The sequence below is a fragment of the Vipera berus genome, assembly GCF_964194415.1.
Source record: "Vipera berus genome assembly, chromosome: 2".
In the NCBI taxonomy this organism is placed as follows: domain Eukaryota; kingdom Metazoa; phylum Chordata; class Lepidosauria; order Squamata; family Viperidae; genus Vipera; species Vipera berus.
The window spans coordinates 1051301-1071129 of NC_138203.1; the positions used below are offsets into that span (position 1 = coordinate 1051301).

Below are 19829 nucleotides of genomic sequence, written 5' to 3' on the forward strand. Positions count from 1 at the left end.
ATTTTGGCTTTTTGACCCCTGCTGGTATGAGACCCCCGTTGATAAAATATTTTTGTTTAATTGTTTATAGTACTGGCCGTAGTCCAATTAAAGTTGCTCGTAACTTAGAGTGGGATTCAAAATATCCCAGCTTGGCATGAGAGATTGTTATATTTGGCCAATGCTTCATGAGTCCTAGGTAAGTGTGGAGAATATTATAGCTCAAATTCCATGGAAGCAGTGGAGTTAGTTGCGACCAATTTAAAATTCATTGGGTATCTAAAATTCATGGCTTATCTGGATTGGAGCCATTAATAACAAAGGGCCAGCATTTGGTGGGAATTCGCTGGATTTTAGTTGCAGTGAGAGAGGGAGGAAAAAAAGTCATACTCTCCTTATTAAACAGCCCTTGCTATCAAGATCGAAGTAAAAAATTGGTGAGTGGTTTTCTCATGCAGCTTTTTGCCTGTCTACATGTCACATCCCTCTGAGGCCTTTAATTTATGTTTTTCAAGCTTCTTCGTAGCATTTGTAGACCTTGCAAGCATCTTTTTCTTTTTTTTTTTTGTATAGATTTTATTAGTTTTTATAGGGTTAGGAATAAGGTGGGGTTGGTGTTGGGATTTGGGTTAAGATAGGGGTGTCAAACTGCCAGCCCGCGGGCCGGACGCATCACAACAAAACCGCACCCCATTGCCGGCAATGGGGAAAAAGCTCTAATATATCGCACGTTGTCACGTGACGTCGCGAGTTTGACACCCCTGGGTTAGGATTAGGGTTAGGGTTGGGGTTTTTCCAAATAACATTCTCAATATTTAACAAACAGCATAATTGTTTGGGTTCATGTATTTAACAAAGAATAATAGATAATAGTTAATTATCATATTCAAAATTACATATCACGTTCCTTTCTCTCTAACTCGTTTTTCTAGCCACTGATAGAAAATATCCCACATTCTAAAGTACACCGTGTCTTCTTTCTCTTTTATCTTTAAAGTCAATCTATCCATTTATGCACACTCTAGAATTACTTAGTACTTCTTCAGCTGGTAAGTTTTCATTTTTCCAATGTTGGGCAAATACAATTCTCTTGCAAGCATCTTTTTCAAAGATCCCGGCTTCGCAATATATAGAGGTGTGTTTTAAAAGTCTTAACACGGCCCTGAAGTTGCGAGCGCGAATTTATTTACGTATCTGCCAGCTAAATAAAATTTACCCAGAGGAAGTGGTGAAAACTTCAGCATTTGAGATGGTTTCCTTCAACATGTAAGGGTTGGCAACTGAGTCAGATGGATAATTTTAAATAGTTGCGGTTGGAGAGGAGAGCAAGTGAGGAAGAGAGGAGGGAGCTGAAATATCTTCTCTGCCTCACCAGGTACTTAAGATTCCCAATTTCCTTTTTCCTCAAAAAAAATAGTGACAGGTTTCCACTCTGCTTAAAATAAAACAAAGTAGTGACTGGTTATGTAAGATGGAAAATAGGGTGGAAGCGATGGCCCCTTTAGGACTTGTGGACTTCAACTCCCAGAATTCCTGAGCCAGCCATGCATGGCTGGCTCAGGAATTCTGGGAGTTGAAGTCCACAAGTCATCAACAGTGTGAGCACAGATCATCCTTGAGTTACAACCGTAATGGAGCCCGCCCATTGTGGTTATAAGTCATAAAACAAGTTGGCCACATATTTGATCTGATTCTAAGGCCTTTTCTGTGGCAGTCATTAAGCGAATACTGCGGTCATTAAGCAAAGCTGTTGTTCGCTGCGGTGTGCTTTTCAGTAAAAATCTGGCAAAATGGGATCGTGCAAACAGCTGTAAATACAGCAATGTCAGAATTTCTGATCGGGGTGACAAATCCCTCTTTTGGGATTCGCCGTAGCAGAATAGTCGCTAACATACATCCAGGACTGCCTTTATTGAGGCAACACACGGTACTATAGAAATTGTGTAGTTTGTTTCACTTGGCGTTAATGTCTGAATGTACACTTCATAACTGCTAAACTGTGGTTCAAGGCTGAACGCAAAGTATGAGTCTAGACCAGAGTTCCCCAATCTTTTGGGCACCAGGGACCGGTTCCGTGGAGAGAGGTTTTTCCGTGGACCGTGTGTGTGTGTGTGTGTGTGTGTGTGTGTGTGTGTGTGTGTGTGGTATTATGTGCTGTCTCGTGGATGGGGCTTTGTTTGTGCGGATGGGTGGCTGGCATGCTGTGGCCTGGTACTGGTCCACGGACCGGGGGTTGGGACCCCTGGTCTAGACCAGAGGCCCCCAACCTTTTGGGCACCAGGGACCAGTTCCGTGGAGAGAGATTTTTCCACGGACTGGAGGGTGCATGGTTTTGTGTGCTGCCTGCATCCCACAGATGGGGCTCTGCTTGCTTGTGTGGTCCGGTTGCTGGCATGCTGGTACTGGTCCATAGACCAGGGGTTGGAGACCCCTGGTCTAGACAGTTGAGGTTTATTCCACAAATTGTGGGTTAATGCAGTGTGGGAGTCCTGCCAGTGTGCAGTGTAGGTCCTTGAAGCAGAATTCTCTACCATGGATGTTTAGCACAAGCTGGGATTGTGTCAGAATGTCCTCAAGCATAAGCGACACAATCCTCTCTTTGCATCATATATAATAGGATCATATATAAATTTGTGGATACTCTGTGTTCTCATGTGTGCCCTTCCCACCTTTAGTAGTCATGCATCTCCTTGTTCTATGTGCTGAGTGATAGCAATAGCACTTAGACTTATATACCGCTTCATAGTGCTTTACAGCCCTCTCTAAGCGGTTTACAGAGTCACCATATTTGCCCCCATCAATCTGAATCTTCATTTTAGCAACCTCGGATGGATGGAAGGCTGAGTCAAACTTGAGCCCCATCAGGATCGAACTCCAGGCTGTGGGCAGAGTTTGCCTGCAATGCCGCATGCTTAACCCTACTCCACCAGGAGAAGCTGTGATTGATGCCCTAAGTAGGACTGTTGCTATTATTGAATTGGGGGAAAAGGAGAACTTGAGTATGTGTCAGTCTGTTTATTGCATTCAAATGTGTGATCTTCCAGTTATGGAATTATGCAACTGGCGTGGCTAAAAATTCTGGGAATCGAAGCCACATTCCTAAAGAGTCAGTGTCCCGGGGTGGGGTGACACAGCAACCGTCATAAGTATGAAACAGTTGCCAAGCACCTGGATTTTGATCATGTGACCATTTGGGATGCTGCAACGGTCATAAGTGTGGAAAACTCTCCTAAGCCACTTTTTCCCCCAATGCTATTGTGACATTGAATAGTCACTAACTGAACGGCTGTATGTTGAGGATTACTTCTACCTTGAGATTTACTGCCTAAAAGATGGAAGTCGGGGGGAAAAACACATACCGGTAATCCATGAAGCAATTTTTCTCAGCTTTCCTTGTTCCTCCAGTTCTTACAGTCAATAACCGTGCGGCTGGAGGATGAAGGAAATTCAACACATCTGGAATCCATCAAGCTGCAGAAGGCCGTATTATGTAGTCATTCTCGGCCTTTCAGCCTGGTCTTCTCAAAGCTTCTTCAAAAGCTATGGAATAAACTCAATTTACAATGGAAATTTCCTGCAGTTTCTCTTAATAACATGGACTGCCATCCTGGAATGCCAGCCGTGGTTTTTTTTTTTTCTTCTAAATGCATTTATGTGGGATATTGTGTGTCACAAAGAAACTTCATTGTTCCTTTCATTAAGTGTATGCAAACCCGCAGGTGCTTAGGGATAATTTCTGATGGGTTTTGCTTCCAGTCATTCTTCCATGCTTTATAATTTCTATTTCATAATTAGTTGTTGGAGTTGCAACAGGTAACTCTGAACTTAGCTAGCTTGTCGTATTGTCCCAACCTAAACTGCATTGCCCTAATCTGACCTTCCAGCTCTTCCAATGGTGTATCCATTACCATTTTAATGTGAACCCATCCATTTTGTTTCCGGTTGTTCTCTTCAGACCTTTCTCCAGACGGCTTGGTCTTCTCATAAATGTATCCAAAGTGGGTTAATTCGATCCTGATCGTTTGTGCCTCTAGGGCAGGGCTCTTCAAACTTGGCCCTTTTATGACTTGTGGACTTCAACTCCCAGAATGTGCTATCATATCACCCCTGGTCTTTCTCTTCATTAAACTTGACCTACCCAACTCCTGCAACCGTTCTTATGTTTTAGCCCAGGGGTCTTCAAACTTGGCCCTTTTATGACTTGTGGACTTCAACTCCCAGAATTCCTCAGCCAGGCATGCTGGCTGAGGAATTCTGGGAGTTGAAGTCCACAAGTCATAAAAGGGCCAAGTTTGAAGACCCCTGTTTTAGCCTCCAGCCCCCTGATCATCTTCATTGCTCTTCCTTGCACTCTTTCTGGAGTCTCAAGGTAGTCTCAACATGGATGATGTTGAAGAAATGCAGGAATCTAGCCTCTCAGTACTGTTTCCCAACTGTTGGGCCTCAGTTTCCCCCAAGATTCAAGAAGGAGTCATAACAACCCTCCACAAAGGTCATGCCAGCTGGGGCCACGTTTTTGAATCGGATTGAATATGCCCCATGGAAGGCAGGCTGGCTTCCTGCCCAGCGTCTCAGATAATTTCCTTTTGCAGTTTATTTTCAGTTGAATGATATTAAGTGCAGTTTACCTGGCTTTCATTCAACTTGTGGCACAGGAAGAAAGCAAAGTTCATATTTACTTCCTTAGCTTTTTACCCAAATAACTGGGCATTTTACTGGCCGGTTGCTGGTGTGTGTGTTTGTGTGTTTTCCCTTTCATAGAATTTGTTCTAAAATGTCGCTGGGAAACAGTTCAGGAACTGCATTGTTAAAAACAAGAATGTGGGCTGGTGTTGTTTCAGGACACTTGGCAAAATGGTGAGAACCAGAAGAGCTTGGCAGCTCTTGGGATCTTTAGCCGCTGGCTTTTAATTAGTTCTTTTAAGCAACATTAACAATCTTGGGTGTATTCTTCATTTTGTTTGGTGTTAACCTGCAGGGGATGTGTATGTTGTTTCATCACGTGGGGCCACAGTGTCTACAACTTCGTGCAAGGGAGTTTTAATCAGAATGCCCTACATGGAATATATTTCTTTTGGTTGTCATTCTAGGTGTGTGTGTGTGTGTGTGTGAATCTCTGCCTGCTGCAACACCATCCCATAGCTTTGGATGACATTCACATCTTCCTGGTTAAGGCTGCTAACAAGAGATGTAAAAATCTGTAATATTACAGTCAAAAATCTGTAATAAAGTATTACAGTCAAAAATCTGTAATAAAGTGTGATGCATGCACCGATTTCTGTAAACTCTCTGGATTTTTTTAAAATCCTGACACATTGGAATAGCTCAGGGGTCTTCAGACTTGGCCCTTTTATGACTTGTGGACTTCAACTCCCAGAATTCCTCACCCAGCAATGCTGGCTGAGGAATTCTGGGAGTTGAAGTCCACAAGTCATAAAAGGGCCAAGTTTGAAGACCCCTGGAATAGTTGCATTCATGGGCTCTGCTGTTCAGTTACCTGGGCCTTGAGGTAAATGTCCTTCAAGGTTAACCTTGTTGCGTGATTGCGTGAGATTCTGCCGATACAATCTCTTATCTCTGCTGAACTGTGGAGGAGAGACGGATTATGCAAACCTAACAGCTTTGTGTGTGACATCCCATAAGACTCAAACATTGTGTGACTTGTTTCATTGGGCTTAAGAGTGGCACACCAACAGCAGTTCATGCGTGAAAACCATGGTTTAAAAACTCCGTAGCAGTAGGCGAAGAAATTTGTAGCTGAAGAGCACAGAATTGTAGGGTCCTTGGTGCTTCTTGAACTTGGATGTTTTTTTGGCAGTTGTTTCATTTCTCAACAAGGTAACACCAGTTGCTATTGCTCTGATGATGTCACCTAGTTGGCTAATGCAATTTCTGCAAGAAAGCAACCAAGCTCGGAGGGCACCAAGGACCTGGTTGAGAATCAGCCACTCCACCTGTCCAATGGAACGAAGATGAAATAAGCCATAGCTTAGTGCAAAAAGGGGCAAACATTTGATGGCCAAAGAGGTACCATCGTTGCCTAGAGAGTTGGAAGTACAGGAAACAAGTCTACATTTAGACTCTGGATGGATACAGCATCACTCGGATCCGGTGTCCAATGGCTTTGGCGGGCAGGTTGGAGCAGAATTTGGCTTGCACCATGCTGCTGTTTCCATGGGCCCAGGTCACCTTCCCCAAGATGGCTTTGGTCCTGTTGGGCTTTCCCCAGGGAGTGACTGTGTTGTTTTTGGCTTTGTACATGTAGGCACACTTTTTGCCCAAGTAGAATTCCGTCTTGTTGCGGGAATAAAGGCCGTCCACTTTCAGCAGAGCCCTCTGCTCCCTCTGGTTCCGGAGGCCTCCTTTACAGCCAGCGAAAGTGGCCTTGCACCGCAGCCTGCCCGTCATGGTGTTGCCTTAGAAGTCCCGTTTCCAGCAGGCCTCCGCAGCAGTGCCCCAAAATGGCGGCGACAAGCTGCAGGGAAAAATCAAGATGGCCGCCCCTCAATGGTAGCTGCCATCTTGGCTTTTTTACATTTGCTCTCCAGATGTCTTAGCTGGCAGCGTAGAGGTGCAAAGTGGGTCAGGCTGTTTTATGGCTTGAGGTGGTAATTTGGGAGGTTTTTTTTTTCTTCAAGTGATGGTGAGCCCGCTGAATTAAAGGGCATGTTCCTAATCCTTGCTCGTGGACTGGAGTGACTGATTAATCAAAAGCCTATAGTAGGGGTAGGCAACCTTGGCTCTTTTATGACTGGTGGACTTCAACTCCCAGAATTCTGAGGGGAAAGGGAGAGGTTTCCAAGCTGAGCCATCCTGGCTCAGGAATTCTAGGAGTTAAAAGTCCACTAGTCATAAAAGAGCCAAGGTTGCCTATCCCTGAAAAACATGGGCCACCCATCAATGGCAGCCATGCAGATACACAAGGTGGCAGACCCAGCGTTTGAACATTGGGCATGATCGTGAGAGAGGTAGAGAGGATATTATGGAGCAAGTATTAGCCTCTTCAGAAGTTACCCCAAATGGTAAAATAAAAATAAAAAAATCATGCTTTTTTTTGCAACTAGATTGCAATTCTTGGGCCTGGGCTGTAGCTGTTAAGGGGTTAACAATCTAATGAGATAATGGGGGTGGTTATGTTTGCATAACACATCCTAGTAACTTACACCCCCGGAGAAACTGGAGAGGCTGTTGCATCACAAAAGGCCAAATGGAGGAGACTAACCTCTTCAAGACCCTCGCAGTTCAAAAAAGAGAGCCTGTCCGAAGGCTTGATTTTATTTTTATTACTTGAAAAAATATTTGAATAGCAGAGTCGCCTCCACTTGAACGTGGCCCAACGCCTCCTGTCTCTGCTTACTGAGAAATCTTCTCTTCCCGCCCCCCTTGCATTTTTCTCTCCCTTTCCTTCCCCAAAAGGCCATTAAAAGTTGCTGCTGAGACTGAAAAGTTGGTTCCCACCCAGCGTCATTATCTCGGTTTCAAGAGGAGGGGGGAGAACGAGATGATGGCGGTGGAGCCGGATTTGAGAGGAGGGGGAGAGACAGACAGAAAGGAAAGACTTCATAAAAATTTGCTCGGTTACCCTTTTAACCTTGCAGAGAGAGAGGGGAGGGTGGGTGGGTGGGTGGGAATCCATCCCTGTTTCATCTCCCCTTAAAGCACTTTCGTGTGTTCATTCGCCTTGAAAAGCGTGGAACTATACTGCTTTTCTTTCTTGGTTTTTTTTTCCAGGAATTCCTTTGAAAGCTTTCCCCCCCCCCCTATCAGAACACACACACATACACAAAAGGAAGCAACTTTTACGGCCTTCTTGGTGGATTTGGCCTCTTACGTGTCTGCAAAAAATCTGCAATTAACCCCTTGGTTGAGCAAACGTGGAGAGGGGTTTTTTTTCCCCCTTGCTAATGATCACATAATCTCATTTCTTTGTCTCCCTCTTCGTGGAGAAAAAGCAGTGACCTTGATCCTAAATCTTCCTGCTGTTTTGTAGGATTTTGTTATTCTGACTACTTAGGAAGAGCGAGGTTAGGTTAAGATGGACAAGGCAATCAACTCACCCAGATCCTAATGTTTTCCCATTTTTCCAGCTAGCCTTGGATTCCAGAGAGGTGTCTAGAAAGTGTTTACAGATCTGCTGAGAAGTCAACCCACATTAGAGATAAATTCCAAACTAGCCTTTGATAAGAATGAGATACTGAGATGGCCTGGCTAAGATTAGTCACAGATGGAGCCGAGTTTTCTGTTTCTGTCTAGGATCAAGTGGATGAGTTTGTTTTGGAAATTCATAGTCAAGCTGTGATAGTCAACATTTGTGAAATCCTGTGTACGGATCCTTGATAAAAAAAACTTGGAAGTCAAAATCCAAAGGTTTTTTCTCCAGGTGTTCCCACTGTTGGAAGCTTTTTTTTTTAAAAAAAAAAATGAAGTTTATTAAGATGAAATACAACTAAAAGTGAAAAGTTAGAAAAGTTAAAGAAGAAAGATGAAATACTTGGAAGAAAAAAAGGGAAAGGAAAGGGGAAAAAGTGACTTTTTTCAATAGGGTAAGGTATAAAAAAAATTAACAACCTCAACCTTTTGTATTTATTTATTTATTTATTATGGGACTTATATGCCGCCCTATCTCCCGAAGGACTCAAGGCGGCTAACAACAATAAAATACAGAATACAAATATTAAAAAAAATAAACTATCACAAAGCCCCACTAAAACCAATAAAAACATTAAAAACATAATTAAAAACGCTTATCATCAGTCCAGATCGGCCTGTTGGAAAAGGTATGTCTTGAGGTCACGACGCAAGGACCGGAGATCTGGGGCCATCCGGAGCTCCCGGGGGAGCTGATTCCACAAGGCAGGTGCCCCCACAAAGAAGGCGGTGGGGGCAACTGGGGGTCGCCAGCCGACATTCTCTGGCGGACGGCACCCCGAGGAGGCCCTCTCTGTGTGAGCGCACCGGGCGATGGGAAGTCGTTCCTGGCAGCAGACGGTCCTACAAGTAACCTGGGCCTAAGCCTTGTATTACATTTCTCAGTATTTCAGGCCATTTCAATAACAACAAAGTCATTGTAATCATCAAACCTAAAATCAAAGTTCCATTTTTTTCAGTTTCCAGCGCGAAGTCCATAAGTGGTTTCCACGTAAAAGGACATAAATTCTTATCTTTAATTAAAAACAGTCAATTTTGCCATCTTGGCTAATTCACCATCTTTGCCATCTGTTCTTCCCATGTTCTTCTCTTTGTGCATATAAGGTTTTCTCTGCTGTCCACGTAAATAGCAACGAAACTCCAAATTTTCTTTCAAAGATCCTTGTCCATCAAACCGAAAGGAAGATTTCTGGTTTCAGTGTTATATTTATTTTAAGAGTCTCTGAACTAAGTTTTTTTTTTAAAAAAATCTGATAAATCTCGGCTTTATCTCAAGTCTACCAGTGATGGTAAAAAGGGACCCTCTTTACAGTTTGAAGCTTTCAGAATGAGAATTCAGCCAAACCAATGCATCACAACATGCACATCAGTGATAATTTAGCCCATCCTAGGTTCGTGAAAATGATATGCAAATTGCCATTTAATTTCATGCAATTATTGCACACAGATGAGCTTAGGCCCTTTGCTTTTGTACTGTAATCCCAGTCTCCCCTCAAGTGCAAGACAAATTTTGCCCTTTGGAATGCAGGAGTTGACAATCCGATATCCAGTCCTAGTTCCTGTTGGGTTTTGGTTATCTGTTCAGACCCAGTTGTTCTGGATGTCTGGATCTGACTGATACTGAAGGGCAGGTTGCGGCTGATACGTGAAAGAATGAGACGGTGATGAGAGTATTACTTTTATTGCTATCTTTTTAATTTTGCATTTGCATCTAATTTGACTAGGCATCAAGGACCAGATGCTTTCTTGGCTGGATTAGGGAGCTGATTTCCTTTCTTTAGTGAGCACAAATCAGAAACTTAACCAAGTCTTTCCTAGCCAAGTAACATTTTATTTTATTTTATTATTTCATTCATTCATTAGGTTTTTTATCCTGCCTTTATTACTTTATAAGTAACTGAAGGCAGCGAGCATATATAAGCATATATAAGTGTATAAGCTGTTCAGAGTTGCTTTGAACTGTGAGATGGGCGATGTGTGAATTTTATTAATTAAATAAATAAAAAACTTTCCTCGCCCCTCTTTTCTCCCCACCATGACAACCCTGCGGGGTGGGTTGGACTGATTGAGAGAGATTAATCAGTGGAACAACCTGCCTCCAGAAATGGTGAATGCTCCAACACTGGAGGTTAAGAAGAGACTGGACAGCCATTTGTCTGAAATGGTATAGGCCAGGGTTTCCTGCCTGAGCAGGGGGTTAGACTAGATAACCTCCAAGGTCCCTCCCAACATTATTATTATAAAACTTTATTATTATTATTATTATTATTATTATTATTATTATTATTATTGTTGTTGTTGTTGTTGTTGTTGTTGTTGTTGTTGTTGTTGTTGTTATTATTATTATTATTATTATTATTATTATTATTATTATTATTATTATTATTATTATTATTATTATTATTTTGGTCCAAAGTCACCCAGTCAGCTTTCAGGCCTAAGGCAGGATTAGAACTCACAGTCACCTGGTGATTGGCCCCAAATCATCCAGCCTTCTTTTTTGCCTAAGGCAGGACTAGAACTCACAGTCTCCTGGTGATCAGCCCAAAATCACCCAGATGGCTTTCATGCCTAAAGCAAGTTTAGAAATCTCTTGGGTTTTCTAAGTCAGCATCTTAACTACTACGCCAAACTGGCTCCCTGCACACACAGAAGGGTTGCTGTAGTAGGAGAAGACAGCAAAGAGCGTTTCTTGTCTGACTTTTTTTTCCCCTTCCATTTTTGGCGTTGGTTTGTTTTCATAACAATAATGGAAGCCTGGGGTTGTAGATGTCAGTATGGGAAGGTTTGTCAAAACACAGCAAGGCACCACTGCGCCACAGAGTTGAGTTAGACCTTTTGAACAGACCGAGGTGACTTGGCTTGTTTCATTGGCTCTCTTTATTTTATTTTATTTTTTCCTCCACCTATGCCCACCGGCACAATTTTGAAACTGTGTCTTGTTTTTCAACTGTTAGGTCTGCAATTTCTCCATACATAATTTTAAACTGGGTGAAATGTACTGAGTGGCAAATGAGTGGATTTTAGATATCAGGCATTTAGGCCTGAAAATTTAGCTCCACCTTTGGGAATGGACGTGTCTCTAAAATGGGCTGCTAAAAGGAAAAGATGCTGATTGGACCTTTCATTGCAATAATCAGCCGTCTTCAGCTCTTTTAGAGGACCTGGGTCCTGCACCACTCGCCCATTACTTAAGAGCTGACTTAATACCCCTCATGAAAAGGTTACACAATTTGGTTTGAAAATGATGTTTTGCAGCACACGCAAATGTTAGCGGGGCCTTTGGAAATCTCATATAACAATAAATCATGTGGGATTAGAATTGTGGAGTCTTTGCTGCTTTTTGCATTTGTTTCCTTGCAGACCTTTCGTTGGCCAACTAGGTAGCATCTTCCCATCTTCTGAAGATGTGGATAATGAAACATCTGCAAGAAAACAGCCAAGCTTAGAGACCACCGAAGACTTCACAGTTCAACTCTTGAGCTACAAATGGCTCTTCTGTTGAATTAGAATTGTAAACTCTGCAGCTCCAATACGCACGAATTTGTCATATTGGGGAAGGTGTGGTTTAGACATTTGTTGAGGTGGTCTTTTCTGTAACAATAACAAAGGGAATAATTATCGCTTGTGAATCAAGGAAGCGGATCCCTGCTTACATTGATGTTGAGAGTTTTAGAAAAAAAATTCAGAGAAGAGCAACTAAGATGATCCAAGGCCTGGAGGCTAAAACCTACGAACAACGGCTGCGGGACTTGGGTCTGGCCAGTCTAAAGAAAAAAAGAAACACGAGGGACATGATAGCAGCATTCCAGTATTTGAGGTGCTGCCACAAAGAAGAGGAGGGGGCCAGGTCGTTCACCAGAGCACCAGAGGGAAGGAAGAGAAACCAGGGTTGGAAAGTGACCAAAGAGAAGCAACCTGGAATTAAGGAGAAACGTCCTAACAGTGAGGACAATCAACCAGTGGAACAGCTTGCCACCAGAAATCATGGGTGCTCCATCACTGGAGATTTTTAAGAAAAGACTAGACAATCACCTGTCTGAGATGGTGTAGGTTCTCCTGCTTGAGCAGGGGGCTGGACTAGAAGACCTCCAGGGTCCCTTCCAGCTCTATTCTATTTATAAAACCCTTTTCTATTCACTTTCTCTATTTCCGGAAGACTTTTGTAAATATCATTACTTGTGTAGCTTGTACATATGATCCACCCTTGAGAGGGGGAACGTACCCCATTCTCAGTGTTTCAGATAGAGTCACCAAGTCAACCAAACTTCAGATATACATGTATGGTGTTCACTTCCCAGAATTCTCAGCAACAATCAAGCTGACTGGGGAATTCTGGGATTTGAAAAGGATACGCCGGGGAAAATCGTTAGGAGGGACGAATGGCAATAGGGAAAAATAAAGCCCCAAACAACCTTTAAAAAGCTCTGCACAGAGATCCTTCTAGATCTCGAGTCCAGGGGTAGGCAACCTTGGTTCTTTTATGACTCGTGGACTTCAACTCCCAGAATTCCTGAGCCAGCATGGCTCAGCTTGGAAACTCCCTTTTCCCTCAGCATGGCTGGCTCAGGAACTCTGGGAGTTGAAGTCCACCAGTCATATATATATTTTAGAACAGATGTTGATAAAAATTGCTGTCCTAGCGACAGCTGCCAACTTAAATCGTTTTACAGAAGGCAATCTTTGCAGATGTGAAGGAACTGTTCTTAATTCCTTTAATTCATAATGCTTATTAAATTTTGCTTTATGTGTCCCAAAACCGCCTACAAATGAGACATTTTCATCCAGTTAGTTGTCCTCTTTTTCTTCCTGGCGTGATTTTAAAAAATGTAAAACCACCAGCCGCAGTTCTGCTTTGGCAGGAATTTTAAGGCTAAATTCCACTTAAATGTATACAAACGCAAAGAAGAAAACATGGATTTATTTTCTCGACTGCATTAGATCTAGTGGCATGCTTGCTACATGCCAGTAAGGGAGGGTTAGGCGTAGTCTGTTGAGTTGCTGGGCTGATTTTTCCTTTTCGTTGTTAATCATTGTCAATTACATTTTTATCATCAATCATTATTTTTTTTATTACATTGGGAAAGAAGTTTCCGTGTAAAATGTGGTTGACTAAAGCGCCGTTGGTAGGAGGTTGAGACTTGGATATCTGTTTGGAGAACAGAAATTGCTTTCTTGGGTTCTCCTCGCTCGCTCAAAAAGAGCGTTTATTTGTTTATTCAAATTAAGCAAAATTATACCTACAACTTAGATCTACCTGAATATAATCTGCACGTGGATGAAATACCCGTGGGTTAGTCCTGATGGTACTGGTTGTCGTCAACATAGGACCACAACTGAGCTCAAAATTTATGTTGCTAAGCGAGACAGCGAAGTTTTGCCCCACTTTACAGCCTTCCTTGCCAAAGTTGTTAAGTGAATCGCTGTACTTGTTAAGTTAGTAATCCGGTTGCTAAGTGAATCCGGCTTTTCTGTTGACTTTGCTCATCAAGATTTCCAAAAGGGGATCACGTGATCCTGGGACATAGATATGAACCAGTTACCAAGGATCCAAATTTTGATCACGTGGTCACAGGGACGCTGCGATGGTCGTAAGTGTGAAAAACAGTCATAAGTCACTTTTTCAGTGATGTAACAGTCACTAAATGAGCTGTTGTGAGTTGAGGACTACCTGCAATTTGTTTGAAGACCTGTTGGCAGTAGGTTTTATTTTATTTTATTTTTGGGAGGGATAGCTAAATCTTTTTCCTAATCGAGGCAGCACCAAGTTTCAATGGTGGCTCTGTTGTCTCGTAATTTAATATCCGCCTTCTCAAGAGCTCCAGGTTCATTTTATGGCGAGCTTCGTGGTTGTCAGACCTGGGCAGAAGCTGATTAACTTCTGGTGCAATGCTTGTGCTCAATCACCCTGAGCCGAGAACGTCTAAAGAGCTTTCACTTGATTGCTTTTAAAGATGGCCTGGGGCTGTATCACTCCTTGGAATGATAAGTGGGTGGACTTAATTTACAGATACTCTTTGATGCTCTGGAACTTTCAGCAAGTTTTGATAGACAAATGGCAAGAAGCTTGAGCAAGATCACAAGGTTCAGCGGCATCTATAAACTATTCCAGAGGAATCTTAACACACACCAAGGAAGAGAGAAGATGCTCTTTCCTCCAGTACATTAAAGATAACTGGAAAGGATGCCACCTCAGACAAGTGACTGGTTTCTTCTTAAAAAACCTCCAGTGACGGAGCGCCCACGATTTCTGGTGGCAAGCTGTTCCACTGGTTAATTGTCCTCACTCTCAGGAAATTTCTCCTTAATTCCAGGCTGCTTCTCTCTTTGGTCAGTTTCCAACTGTTGTTTCTCGTCCTTCCCTCTGGTACTTTGGTGAATAATTTGACCCTTTCCTCTTCTTTGGGGCAGCCCCTCAAATACTGGAAGACTGCTATCAAGTCTCCCCTATTTCTTCTTTTCTTTAGACCAGCCAAACCCAAGTCCCGCAGCCGTTCTTCGTCTGTTTTACCAAGGGTGAAAAACACTGTTCTACAATACGTATGCGTATTTGTGTTAAAGAGTTCATTGCAGTTATTCCTCTACCTCCCAAAGGATCAGTGGGACTAGATAGATGGATGCAGATATTTCCAGAGTAAATCTAGAAATACTAAGGGTATCAAGGAATTCCATAGCAGACCTGATTGGATATAAAGATTAACCAAGGATGAATATTGGAAAATTACCTCAATCAAACTTCCTCAAGCTAATGCACTTTAGATGGCTGGAACAGATTATTTTTTTCTTACTCACATGTTCTTTCATTTATTAGATGTCCCTCCTTAGCCAAATATATAGCAGCAAGACAAAATTGTTTCCTTCTGGTTGCCATTTATAGATCTTGGTTCAGTTCCGTCTCCCAGTTATTTGTGGGAGAGATCTGTTGGAGGCTATCTTTTGTCAGAATAGATAAATTCATTGATTTAAGACAGGGGTCTTCAAACTTGGCCCTTTTATGACTTGTGGACTTCAACTCCCAGAATTCCTCAGCCAGCGTGCCTGGCTGAGGAATTCTGGGAGTTGAGGTCCACAAGTCAAAAAAGGCCCAGGTTTGAAGACCCCTGATTTAAGGGCTGTTTGTTGCATTATAATCACTTTCTACTGGACATGAAGATTTGTGAAGCAAAAACTGCAGAGAGAAAAGATAACATTTCTGTGATTGCGGACATATGGACAATTCCCGCTGGCAGCCCGACCCTAATGTTAGTCATTTGGGAAGATGAAAAAAAAGATTAAAAGATCAAAAGACTGATCACCTGCTCTCATTTCAGTGTCATCAAGTAGATCAAACAGATGAGAGCCCGGCAAAACATGAGAAACAAAAGCTTAGGTTAGGGCAAGGGGTCTTCAAACTTGGCCACTTTAAGACTTGTGGACTTCAATTCCCAGAATTCCTCAGCCCGGCTGCCTGAGGAATTCTGGGAGTTGAAGTCCACAAGTGGCCAGGTTTGAAGACCCCTGGATTAGGGTGTTTTTAATGCAATCCCTGCAGTCTCCTTGGGCAGCCCCATTGAGTTCAGTGAGCCTCACTGTGCTGTAATAGTAATTGAGAGCTAGTGAAATAGAGTGGCCAAGAAATTGGACTGTAAATTAAGCAGTTCCTGGTTTGAAACTTGCTTAGCCAGTCTATATAGCAACGACTGAGAATTGGTCAACTTATAAGTTTCTTCATACTCAACAGCCATATAACTCTCAAGACTTACCCAACACCCTTACCGCTTCTTTGCACTCTGTTGCTCTCACCCACCCGCCTGCCTGCCTAGACTCCTGCCTCTTCCCACCTGTCCTTGCTTAGTAACCTACATGGTTCTCATTTAACAACAGCAACAAGAGAGAGAAAGCTGGAATTGCCATTGCTAAGCAATTTGGTCACGTTACGTTGCATCTTGCAATCCTACCGCAGTGGAAAGTCCACTCCCAATTGCTGTTGTAACACGATGAGTTACCTGTGCTTTATTTGCTAACCTGTCTGCCTTTAATTAACTCCTTGGAAAAGACCCCGAAGTTGGGAAAGATTGAAGGCAAAAAGGAGAAGGGGATGACATAGTTAGATAGTGGCATGGATGCAACAAACATGAATTTGGGCAAACTCTTGAGAGGCGAGGCCACGGGGCCACTGAAGAACAACGGCATTTCATTGGGCTTTATTATAGATTTGATAGGCTTTTGTTTTTAATGGTCCTTGGGAATTTTATCTCGGCTAGCCGCCTTGGCTGGAGGGAGAAATCCCAGCTGAGATTAGGTGTCCTGATACCCCTGCATAGGACTTGACTCTCTGCTCCCCATGGCGAAGGATGATGAGAGTTGTAGTTAAAAACCTTGAAGAGGGGAGGTGGGGTATCGCGTGGGCTTCCTTGCCCTAGATAACGGATGAGTGGAGAGGAAGACGGAAGGAACTGGTGTCTCCCCTTGTTGTGCCTGTTTTTACTAGCAGCAAAAAAGATCAGCTACGCTCCTAGACTTTAGGATGGTTTTGCAATAAAAATAAAGTGCTGCCTAGCCTGTTCCTAAAGTAAGCTAAAAAAAAAAAACTCCTCTCACAATGCTTTGTTTTGTGCCATTAGCTTCCCAGGAATGCAGGGAGGATTAATTACTTTCAAGGATGTCAGAATCGTTAAGTCTTGTTAACTCCGTGCGTTCAGGAGGAAGAGTGCCAACAGATTGGGGAAATCATAAATGCAGCCTCCCTTTAATTTAGGAAGAGTCTCTTTCCTTCTCCATTTTTCAATCTTAGGGCCGAGTGGGGACCAGTCTCCCAGTTAGGGGGGGGGGGAAAGGAAGCAACTTTGCTGCAGACTGTTCTCCCCAAATCCCTCTTTTCCCCATTCGGGTGTCCCTCCCGACGTGCTCAGACTACATGTCCCACGATTCCCGGTCTGCAGGAGAGCGGTCCAGAGCAGAGGCCCCCAACCTTTGGGGCACCAGGGACCACCGGTTCCGTGGACAGAGGTTTTTCCGCGGACCGGAGGGTGCGTGGTTTTGTGTGCTGCCTGCATCACACGGATGGGGCTTTGCTTGTTTGTGCGGAGCGGTTGCCGGCATGCCGCGGCCAGGTACCAGTCCACGGACCGGGCTTTGGGGACCCCCGGTCCAGAGGGCACCAGCTTGGCGAAGGCAGTTGAGCCTGCCTTGTTTGTGTATGTGTGTGTCTGTGTGTGAGAGAGAAAGAGAAAATTGCCTGCCTTGTTCTGTATACGCTAGGCACAGAAGTGATTAGATTATCAAGGCAGACAGAATAATGATTAACTTCTGCAGTCTGCAGCCTGTCTCCAGACTGGCGCGGGATGCTGGTTTTGCCTCTAAGTAAAGGCCCAGCCAGAGGAGACACGGAGGGTTAGGTTGTAAAGGAAGGAACGGAGGCAGGCAGAGGGAAAGGGCAAACGGGGTAGTAGATTCCTTGGATCAAATCCGGGAACAGAACCCAACTGGTCGGCAATTTTAGTAAACGTCCAGCGGGCTGTCTGCTCTACCCATCCTTGATAATAAGGGACACGAATCCAAAAAACTGTGTGTTAGAAATAACTTCTCCGCCTATCTTTAAAGAGAAATGCTTCTTGGCTTCTGTTTTCTCTTAGGGGAGTGGGGGAGAAAAAAAGCTGTTTTATTTGAGAGTCTTTGGGGGAGAAAACCCCAAGTTTTGGGGTCTTAAAAGCGGAGAAGTTTCGATTCCCGTGTGCAGCCTCTAAAATGACCTCTCTCCTCTGTTCCCCCCCCCCTTTTTGTTGTTTTTGCTCCCACCCTTAAAATTAGACGTATGCAATTCAAGCGTAGCCGTCTGCAGGGGAGGAGGCAAAATGAAGGCTGCTAAATATTTGGCATTAATCTGTAATTGCTACACTCTGTTTAGGAAGGGGAGGGTTTAGGGTTTTGGCTGCCTTTTGCAAGCCTTCTTAATATAGACATCTTGGCAAGTATCGTGAACAAAGTTTAGAAATGTCATCTGTCAGATAGGAAGGATGGGGCAACAGTTAGTTTCTCGTTGTCGGGCAGCATCTCACTTGCAAAAAAAAAAGCCTTACAAAAGTTCAAAAGCAGACAAAAAACCCGCAAGATTTATTTGTTTGTTTAGGAAGCTTTGCCTGATGATCTGGAAGATGATTTTTATCAGCTACATTTTCCCAAGGGAGAAATCTTTCAGAATTCACTCTGATACACAAATGCCATATTCAGGCTCTTATTTTCTTAAAAGATAAGGAATAAACAGTTTTAAAATACGATGACTTAATGTTTCTGCTGCCCTGGTCAGTCTTCAGGTTCAATGAAACTGAGGGGAAAATACATCTCAGATGTATTTAGTTTGGATCTTAGATGGGTCACAAAATGTTGTGGTTTTTTTTTAAAAAAATGTTCAGCCTCTTGGGGCTGCTTGGCATTTGAAGAATTGGCTGGGGGTGCATTCACAATCTGGCCGCCGTGGGAACACAAGCTACACAACACACACACACCTTGGAGAGTTGCCGGCTTTCACTCTGCTTAGCTTGTAAGTTCACATGGTTTTCTTTCTTCTTCCTGGTTACCTTTGATGTTTCGGGGGACAGGTGAATGGTGCTTTTCACTCAGATGCTGGGTTGCAGCCCTGCAAAATTTATTTGTTTTATTTGCTAAGACAGCTTGAGGGACCAGTTTTGAGGTATGTAAGTTGATATGAGGGGTTGGTTTTACCTTTAATTAAAGAAGAATGTTTCAGAAATGTAAAACATCAGGTGGAGCAAGGAGCCCATGGGCACCAAAAGAGGTGGCCCATAAGTAGAAGTAAGTCCTAAACTTAACGACCGTTCATTTAGGGACTATTTGAAATTACAACAGCACTGTTCCATTTAGAACAGGGTTGTCAGAGAGCTAATAAAACAAATTTTGGTCTTAGATATGGAAGGCTTTTCTTTTTGTTGAAAGAATACCTCTTAGGACCCATTATTATGTCTTATTGGCATTGAGTAGGCCTTATAAATGTACTGCTTGCTGGGTTTTGATTTGAAATCTGTAGAGATCTTCTGGAAACCCTCCTCATTTGCAGAGTCTCGTTCCTCCAGAGATCAGTAGCCCACTTGTACATTGCTGGACTCTGGTTTGTTCTGAATAATAATAATAATAATAATAATAATAATAATAATAATAATAATAATAATAATAATAAATAATACCAACAATAATAATAATAATAATCATAATCATAATAATAAAGTTGGAAGGGACCCTGGAGGTCATCTAGTGCAACCCCCTGCTCAGGCAGGAAACCCTATACCAGACATGTCAAACTCACGACATCACGTGACTGTTTTGCCATTGCTGGCAATGGGGTGGGTGTGGCTTCCGGATGACGCGTCTGGCCCGCGGTCCGGCAGTTTGACACCCCTGCCCTAGACCTTTTCAGTCAAATGGCTGTCCAGTCCCTTCTTAAAAACTTCTAGTATAGGAGCATCCACAACTTCTGGAGGCAGGTAGTTCCACTGATTAACTGTTCTGATTGTCAAGAAATTCCTCCTTATTTCTAGGTTGCTTCTCTCCTTGAATAGTTTCCATCCATTGTTTCTTCTTCTGCCTTCAGGCGCTTTGGAGAATAGCTTGACTCCCTCTTCTTTGGGGCAGTCCCTGAGATACTGGAAGGCTGCTATCGTGTCCCCCCTTGTCCTTCTCTTCCTTAAACTGGACATTCTCAATTCCAG

General features: G+C 43.1%; 2 protein-coding genes across 4 annotated transcripts in view; one reads left to right on the forward strand and one right to left on the reverse strand.

The window, feature by feature from the left end:
* Positions 1 to 19829, forward strand: part of SMAD7 (SMAD family member 7) — a 55434-nt gene that overhangs the window by 23078 nt on the left and 12527 nt on the right. The gene's annotated exons all lie outside the window — the stretch shown is intronic.
* On the reverse strand, positions 6052 to 6440 carry LOC308663058 (large ribosomal subunit protein eL33-like). The gene has a single exon (XM_081319202.1). It carries the CDS (start codon positions 6385 to 6387, stop codon positions 6055 to 6057), a length of 333 nt encoding a protein of 110 aa, XP_081175328.1. The 5' UTR covers positions 6388 to 6440; the 3' UTR covers positions 6052 to 6054.

Excerpts from the sequence above, each read along its gene's own strand:
- LOC308663058 (XM_081319202.1), bottom strand. The coding sequence starts at position 6,387 with ATGACGGGCAGGCTGCGGTGCAAGGCCACTTTCGCTGGCTGTAAAGGA.